The sequence below is a fragment of the Notamacropus eugenii genome, chromosome 4 (assembly GCF_028372415.1).
Source record: "Notamacropus eugenii isolate mMacEug1 chromosome 4, mMacEug1.pri_v2, whole genome shotgun sequence".
NCBI lineage: Eukaryota > Metazoa > Chordata > Mammalia > Diprotodontia > Macropodidae > Notamacropus > Notamacropus eugenii.
In genome coordinates this window covers 89317862-89326859 of record NC_092875.1, presented here as the reverse complement: position 1 = coordinate 89326859, position 8998 = coordinate 89317862, and the positions used below count along the sequence as shown (strand labels likewise).

General features: G+C 46.6%; 1 protein-coding gene across 4 annotated transcripts in view; it reads right to left on the bottom strand.

The window, feature by feature from the left end:
- Positions 1-233: 233 nt before the first annotated feature.
- Positions 234-8998, bottom strand: part of ZC3H3 (zinc finger CCCH-type containing 3) — a 519902-nt gene continuing 511137 nt past the window's right edge. For 3 of the 4 annotated variants that reach the window (XM_072602834.1, XM_072602837.1, XM_072602835.1), the window contains one exon: positions 234-1487. In XM_072602834.1, coding sequence (XP_072458935.1) covers positions 1170-1487 — 318 coding nt within the window. In that variant the 3' untranslated portion in view covers positions 234-1169. The remainder of the gene's footprint in view (positions 1488-8998) is intronic. The other variant, XM_072602838.1, reaches the window with a different exon arrangement.

The window sequence follows — 8998 nt, the reverse complement described above, 5'->3', positions numbered from 1 at the left end:
AGTCAGTGTATGTCTGAGGACATGACTGTTATGTCCCTCATGCTGATGCTCCCTGAATCTGTGGGTGACTGTGGATGGATTTCTCCACGTGATCTTTTCTTTAAATGTCTGTCCATGTATTAGTATGTAAGACTGTCTGTGTCAGGGGTGACAGGGTACTCCTCTCCCTCCTAAAGGGGGCTGTCCCTGCAGGGGGCAGAGTGGTAATTGCAGTGAGATCCAAGACCAGTGGATAAGACATGAACTTTTATTGCTGAACATAAAACGCCCAAAAGAGGCCAGGGTGGCCAGGCCAGCAGCAAGACCATGGTGGTGGTGATGGGCAGTGGAGTGAGGACACAGTGGTGGGTTCCCCCTCTTCTGGGGGCTATACTCCATGGAGCCACTTAGAGGGGATCAAGGGATCTTGGTTACATCTTTCAGAGCCACAGAGCAGATCACGTTCACACATATACAAGCAGGTGAAGAAAAGAGGCCATGAGGGGAGAGGAAAAGGTAGGGAGAAGAAGAGAAGGGGAAGAAGGGAGATCAGAGGAAGAAAGGAAAGATATGGGAACTTAGAAGTGGGGGGGAGATGGAAAGGAGACTAGAGAAAAGGGGAGAAATATGAGGCCCTCAACCCCAGAGGAGCAGAGGGAGTACTCCTGTGTTGCTGCTGAGTCAGCAACCCAGGACTGAGAGCCCTGCTGCTCACACTGCTACCTCCTGTACTTGTCGCAGGGAGTTTGGGGGTGGTGGGAAAGGAGAGAGAAACTCCTTCCATCCACCGGGAACCCCTGGGACTTTTCTGTTGCTATGGATTCTAAAACACTAGGAAAGAGTACCTCCATCCCCAAAGAGCTCCATGTACACTTCTTTACCCTGTGCCAAATGTGAGGAAGGCCTATTTAGAGGACTTCACCTATAAGGAATTGGGTCCCCGAACTCTATTCACAGCTCATGGGCTGGAGAGAACTCTGGGGTATGGGATGAGGGGTCTTGGAACAAGGGAAGGGAGGTGTGTTGTCAGGTGGCCTTGATACCTGCTTCAGGGCCATGGTTGTGCTGACCTGTGCCCTGAGACCTGACTTGGGATAAGAAAGGGAATGTGGATAACGCATGGTGAAGAAAAAGTGAGGTAGGGAAAGGGGAGAAGAGAAGGCCCTGGTCACTCGTTAAATAATAAAAGACTAAAAGTCAAGTGGGGAAAATGCCTGCCAGCTCCTTGACAGAGCAGGGGAGATAGTGGCCCGGCGAGTGCTGGCAGGGCGGGAGCCCCGGCCCCGGCTCCGGCCCCGACCCCGACCCCGACCCCGACCCTTCTTTTGGCAGTGGCAGCAGAATCGGCAGCGGCATCGACAGCGGCATCGACAGCAGTTTCTGGCCCTTCGGGCCTTGAGGTAGGCGCCAGTCTGGGGCCGGGCTGCTGGGCTTCCTGAGGAGTGCTGCCGCCTTGTGGGCCGGGTCTTGGGCAACTCAGAGTCGAGGTTTGATCTGCAGCGGCTTCCCTGAGGAAAGAAGGCAAGAGAAGAGAGGGTCTGGAATCAGAACAGGTGGAGGTTCTTGAAGGTTCTCTGGATGCCCCTACTCAGTCCCACCACCCTTGTCTTCCATCTCCCGATCCAGCCATTCCCTGACCCCCCCCCCACCCAGCTGCTAAATTCAACTCAGCTCCCCATGTCCTTCTCCACCAGGAAGTCCTCTCCATTTCCATCATGGCTCTGTGCGGATGTGACCTCCTGTTTTGTTCATTCACAATCATGGTGTTTTGTGGAAAGTGTCACAGGACTATTTCTTATCTACCTGCTACTCCTACTCTAGAATATAGGCTCCTGGAGGGGAGGTGGGGGAAGGTTGGGAGGGATGGGGACAGGGACCATGTCTTCTCCCTCAGATCAGGGGCATCACATATACTACATATCCACCATCAGGACTGTTACAGCACAATGGAAGCACCTTGAAGGATTTACCTAACAGCAAGAAAAAAACTGGAAAGAACTTGAAGAAGTCCGGTATTTCCACCCCATTCTGAGCAAGGAAATGCTCTATCTTGTCCTGAAAGTTGGTCAACATTTGGCAACCTTGTCCTAGTAATCATTGTGATCCTGACGTTTAAGCTAGATATTTGGCCTGATCAACTACACTGGTTGTTGGGAGTACCTCCATGTTGTCAGGTACTGAAAGGACAGACAGATGTGACACTGGCAGGGATTTCTGAAAGATCATGGAGAACAGGAGATGCTGCAGAAATGGAGAAGTGGAAATGTGGTCCAGATTTTTAAAAAAATGAGTATAAGACACCAATGCAAAGTTTGACTCTAATTCCTGGAAAAATTCTAAATGTATTATTAAAGAGATGATTAGTGAACATTTAGAAAAGGAAGCAATAATCACAAAGAGGCATCATGGCTTTAGCAAGGACTGGTCATATTAAAGTTGAATTCTTTTCTTTTTGACAGGGCTACTAAAGAGGTGGAGGAGGGAAAGTCTGTGGATATAGTTTACCTAGAGTTCTGAAAAGCATTTGATAAAGTATCTCATGCTAGTGTTGTGTAGATTATTCACGTGGGCTACATGGAGTACAATTGGATGGATTCAGAACTGGCTGAAGGGCTGGACTCAATGCCAAATGGAAGGAGATATCCTGCCCTGGGGGTCCATCTTTGGCCTTGTGTTTTTTTAATTAACACTGGGTCATAGAATCATACCTTTGGAGCTAGAAGGTAACTTGCAGCCAACCCTCCTCATTTTACAGATGAGGAAAATAAAAACCTGAAGGGTTGTGACTTGCCTAAGGTCATACATAGAGTGAAAGAGAAAAATATTTGAACCCAGGTCTTCAGAGTAGATTGGATTTTTAATAAAAGACTTGGGCAAAGACATGATCCTTATCAAATCTGCAAATGATACAAAGTGGGGAGGATCAGCTAGCACAGTGGATGACAATCAGGATTCAAAAAGATTATGAAAGTGTAGGGCCAAAAAAGCCACTGGGAAGAATTAAAGCAGATGAAATTTAACGGGGAATAAATGTAAAGTCTTACATTTGAGTTAAAAAATCATCTTCATAAATACAGAATGGGATAGGCAGCTGTTTTAAAAAGGATTTGGGGGTGTTAGTACAATAAGTTCAAAAATGAGTCTAGTGTCATAGTTAAAAAACCTAACGTGACCATAAGCTATAGTATGAAAAGCAGCATGGCTTAAGGAAGGACAGGTACAGGTACATGAATACAGAATTATGGATTATAGAATATAGAATTATGGATTGATCCAGTCCTTTGGAAAAGCTAAGAAAGTGGTTAAAATGTCCATACTTCTTAGCCCAGAGATCCCACTGCTAGGCCCCAAGGAGGACAAAGACAGAAAAAATGGTTCCAGATCATATCATTATATTCATAACAGAAATGGCGGCAAAAACCAGGAAACAAACTAAATGCCCATCAACTGGAGAACTGTTAAAAAATGTGACAAATGAATGCAACTGAATAATTATTTTTTTTCCTAAGAACTGATGAATATGAAGAATTAAGAAAAGCATGAGAAGACATAGATTGGGGTGAAGTAAGTGGGACCAGGAAAACAACAGGCACAACTGCTACAATGGTGTAACAGGAAAAACCAAGCATTCTGGAATGACAGTTACCAAGATCAGCCCTGGAGAAGTGGAGAAAGTGCATCTTCCTCTCTTTTTTTGCAGAGGTGGGGCAACTAGGGGTATGGGGATTATTGCACATATGGTCAGATTCAGTCAGGGTTGATTGGTTTTACAGAACTGATTTTTTTCTTCTTTACTTTTTGTTACAAAGCATAGACTGCTAGGTAGGGGTGAGGAGGGAGGGTATGAATGTGATATAAAACACAAAGAATACTAAATTTTTTAAGTGCTCTTAAAAAAGAGCATAGTTTCCAAGATTAAGAAGAGTCTCACCACTATTCTCTGTCCATACACAGCACTGTGGTCAGTTCCGGTCCCTGTACATTAGGAAGACCACTAAAGGGGGAAAAAAGAATAGGGAAGGTCCTCAAGCCCACAGCATACGAGGATCCCCTAAAACGACAGGGGATTTTTAAGGGGAACAGGACAGAAAAGACTTGTTCTATTTGACTCCAGGATTCAGAACCAGGAACAATGGAGAAATGGCAGAGAAACAATGATGGGACCAGCAGAGCCATCCCAGAGTAGAAGGGCTGTCATAGGAGGAAGGGAGCATCAACTTCTCACTGGAAGTCTTTAGGCAAAGGCCAGATACCATTTGTTAAGTCATAGTAGGAATGTTTTTGGTGGGGAAGGGTGGTGTTTGAGTTAAACTGAGAGACCTCCCAGTTCTGAAATTCTGTGACTTTGTACACAAAGGGTCTGCTGGGAATTGAAGGTCCTGAGGAGGTTGACTGTGATGGGAAGAAGACAGGAAACTATACTATATGAGAACTGGTTGAAGAAACTGGTATATTTAACTTGGAGGAGTAAAGACTCAGGGAGTAGGAGAAAGGACAGCATATGATAGATTCTCTTTAATCATTTAAAGGCACTGTCTTGTGGAAGAGGGATTAGACTCATTCTATTTAGCCCTAGAAGGCAAAATCAGGAACAACTGGGGCAGGTTGCAGGAAAGTAGATTTCAGTTTGCTAGGTGGAAAAACATTCAAATAATCCGAGTGGATCCTAAAGTCGACTTCCCTGTCACCGAACGCCTTGTAAGCAGCAGCTAGACAACCACTTGTGCTGAAGCAGAATTTCTCCTAAGGTATGGTTCCAAGGTCTCTGACAGCTCAGATTCTAGGATTCTCTGAGGGAAGCAGGTTTCCAGGACATCTCTCTTCCTGGGAAAGTAGGCCCCTTCCCCAATACTCTCTGTAATGCTTGCTCCCTTGCTTGGCATCCTTGGAATCCTGTGGATGACGCTCTCCTCCCTGCCCCTCTGCCTACAGCGATCATGTTACCCTGTTCCCAAGCTGGCCCAGCCTGGGACTTCCAGCTGTACATTCTTGTCCTCCACCCCTTACCCCCAGTTGAAGACTAGGAGATCAGGGGTGTGGTTGTAAACAAGCCTACCTCCCCCACCTTCACAGTCCTTGTTCCAGTCAAGCTCCAGAAGCAGGGAGAAATCAAACTCCTCTCAGAAGTGGTGAGGTAGGGATGGGAGCATGGGGAGATGGCAGAAGACATATAGGGCGGTCCCTATATCGCTGTTCTGATCCCTGAGTGAGCAAAGTCCATAAGTAGGCACTGTGGGTTACGGCTAGGTGGGGATACGTGAAGATCTCTCCCTTCAGGCAGCCTCAGGTCTGAGGTGCAGACAAGACTCAAAGCATATAAAGCTATGCTGATAATCTCATCTCTGCCTGGATGATTTTCGTCTTGTGGACCCAGGGAGCTACTCATTCAGTCATTCAACTAACTAGTGTAAATGAAGTGATGCCTCAGAGGAGACAGACAGGGTAGAATCAGATGGGGTCCCTGCCCCTGACAAGGTCCTAAACTCAGTATGGCCCCTCCCGGGCCTGGGCAGGCTTTCTCCCTAGACCTAGAATGCATTCCCTCCTCACTTTAAGAATCTGCAGTTTTCTTCAAGGCTCCTACTATCTAAATTCCCCCTGCTGTTTTCACTTTGTCACTCTGGAATTTACTTCATCTTTACTTTTCTGTACACATGTTGTATCCACCTAGTAAAACAGAAGCTCTCTCAGAACAAAAACGACTTCGTGTTTGTCTATCTCCAGCACAGGTGTTTAATCAATGCTTGTCAGACTGGACTGGATTGGCATCCAACAATTTCAACAAACTACTCTGGTGAGGTCAGGTGCCAGGGCAAGTCCTAATGCATTCCTCCAGAGAATGGTTCATAGGTACTGGCAAAAAAAAAGGGGAGAGAGGGGATAGGCTTTTGAGGATGAAGGAATTCAGAAAGGCAGGAGACTTGGCAGAGTCCATTCTACACGGAGTTCCCATCTTAAGACTCTGCCTTCCTTGACTATTGTTTTCTGATCCCTCTGGCATATGGCTCTTTCTGTGTCTCTTCCTCTGTGCCAGGTCTCCAGGGGGCTATTCGTCCCTGGTCAAGTTTTCTTGCCACCTTCCTTCCCATTCCTTCTTTTGGACAGAGGTTACATTTTTCAAATGGGTTTTCCTAGTGATTAAGGGAAAGAATGTGAATTATAATAATGTATATAGAGACCAGTCCAGTTCCAAAGCTTGGAATCTTCTCCAGAGGCAAGCAGAGTTTTCCAGGCTGACCACAGGAGGATAGGATTCAGAGGGAGGGAGGAGGAAGCACCTGGACTCAGCTTTCCTCCTTCTTGCAGCTCCAACTAGGATGCTCCTGGCAACCCTGCCCCTGTGGGTGGCTCCGTCAGGCCTCTAAATCCTATAACTACTCATATTGCTATAGCGCTTTAAAGCTACAAAACCCTTCTCCCACTATAGCTTTACGAGCCTGGGGAGAATGGGGACGATTACCCCCTACCTTATGGATGAGGAACCTAAGGCTCAGAGAGGTACGCATGTTCCTCTGGGCATCCAAGGCTCTGGTCATGATCCCTGCCATACTTAAGGCTGGCCCATCCTCAGTCTGTCCAGCTTTGTGGGGCCCGTTAGACTTCACTCTGCTGCACAGTCTTCAGGAGTCTGGTATCTTCTCTACACCATGACAGGTGCATCAACAGAAGAGTACTTCAGTGGAGTCACAGACACTGCTCCAATCATATAAAATTCTCATAACCATTAAGAGAAGGCCTCAACTCCCTTGAGGCCTAAGGGGAAGACACTCTATGCAATATGGCCAGTGAGGCTAGGAGGGAAGGAGGACTGAAAAATGGGTGGGCTGTGTCAGAGAATTTCTCTCAAGAAGAGATGAAAACAGAACCAGGTTGGTGAAGAGGATAGGAGAAGTGAAGGTTAGTGGGGGGGAATCTTGGGGATGGCTGTGTGAAATCCTGGAAGGGAGTAAATGTTTGACTCCCATCCTAGTTCAGAAACTCATTGGATCTCCCCTAAACCACTGAAACCGCCTCCTAACCACTGAAACAGGTTCCCTTTTCCAAATCCTTCATTTTGCAGATAAAGAAACCGAGGCCCAAAGAGGTTAAGGGACTTATCCAAGGTCACACAGCTAGTAAGTGTCAGGGTCTGAGATCCAAACACCTGTTTCCTAATCTAGAGCTCCTTTTTATTACATCAGACTGCCTTATTCAACCAGAACTCCTATGGCATGGTTTTCTAATTCATTCCCCAATCAGATTGTCCTCTGGATATACTCATTTTGTCAGTGCCCTTTCTAAAACATGTTACTTAAAACTAAACACAGAACTCTGCATTTGTCTGTTCACAGCTGTCAGTAGCATTGTTATATCCCTATCTGCAGATCCTACACCTATTAATGCAGTCTAAGGTAGCATCAGCTTTCCATGGAAGTGGAATAACTCATTCCACAAAGCTGCCAAAGAAATAAGGCATTACTGCATTTGATTTTTCATATCTTACCTCCAAAAACAGATTACAAATTCCTTGAGGGCAGAGACCATGTCTTGTATTCTCACAGGTACTGTGAGAGGCAGCATGGTGTAATAGTGAGAGAATCGACCTGAGAGTCATGAATGCCTGGTCTTAAGGACGGACACAGACACAGACACAGACACAGACACAGACACAGACACAGACACACACACACACACACACACACACACACACACCAAAAAAATATGTGATGACAGGGAAGATACTTTTATGCCCCCAGGAAATTCTCAAACATGACACAAGGCCTGACCTATGTTGGAAGGAGATCCCTCATCAGTTCCCTATAGTGGTGGCACAGATACAGACACAAACAAAATAACACTAATGAGACCATGTCTGTACAACTTTGTAACTCTGGAAAGCTACAGAAATATCAGCTGCTGTAGTTATAAGGTGCAGGCTATCAGTGTGGCATTCAAGGCCCTTACAAACTGGTCTCAACTTCCATTTCTAGCCTTGGCTTTAAACTTTTTATTACAGTGGACTCTAGCTTCAAGCCTTTCTACAAGTAGCCATGGCCACATACATCCCATGCCTCTGTTCACTAGGTCCAGAAGAGCTTTGCTGCCAACTCCACAGGCTCCAACTTACACCTGCTCGTCAGGGTTTGGCTCCAGGGCTTCCTCTGGGCCTGACCTCCCTGTCAAGTCATCTTTCTTTTTTCTGACCTCTCACAGTACTCTGTGTCTTATCTAAGAAGAAAATGGACCTGATGTGGGAGGGGGGATTTTGGCTTGTTTCAAGAGTTTGAAAGGTGGAAGAATGTTGGGGGTGTAAGCTCAGTTCCATGTGGACAGTCTCGGGCGGGTAAAGGTGAGAGCTTCTAAACCTTAGAGTTCTCATGAGGCCCCCCAGGAAACAGCAGGGAATTGAGGAGTGAGATCTTGTGTATTTCCGCCTCTTCCCGTGAGAACATGATGGGAGAGAGCATCCCCGCCCTCGAGACTGGCCCGGATCTGGGCACACCTATTGTTATCTAACAGGCACGGTATTCAGGTGCAAACTATGCGGCAGGAGAGCTTAAGTAGGGTCAGGAAAGCCCGAAGGCGCTCTTAGCGCTGAGGGGCCCTTACAGGACAGAAGGCCCCTTTTCCTCTCTTCGCTCTTCCCTCCCCCCTCTCTCCCCACTTCCACTTCTGCTTTCATTCTCTTACTGTAAGATCTTTGCCTCCTTGGGAGATTTCTCTCTCTCTCCTAAGGAAGAGTTCCCCCTGCACATGTAACCAGGACCCTGAATAAAGCCTAACCTTTGTTCGACTCTGGAAAGTCTCTTCTCTCATACGTTTATCCGGTTTGGCCAGCCGAAGACCTGTGATAGGTAAGGTAAGACTCGGGTAGCCCTCAGGCCTCTAGGCCTGGCAGAAGAATGTCAGAGCGGAAGGATCACTCAACATTTGAAGGATTTTTTTTTTTTTTGAAAAGAAGACACGAGGCTCTCCTCAAGGGCAGGAGACTCTGAAGAGGAAACACCTGATTGCTCGCCAAGGTATTATGTTGTGGAGC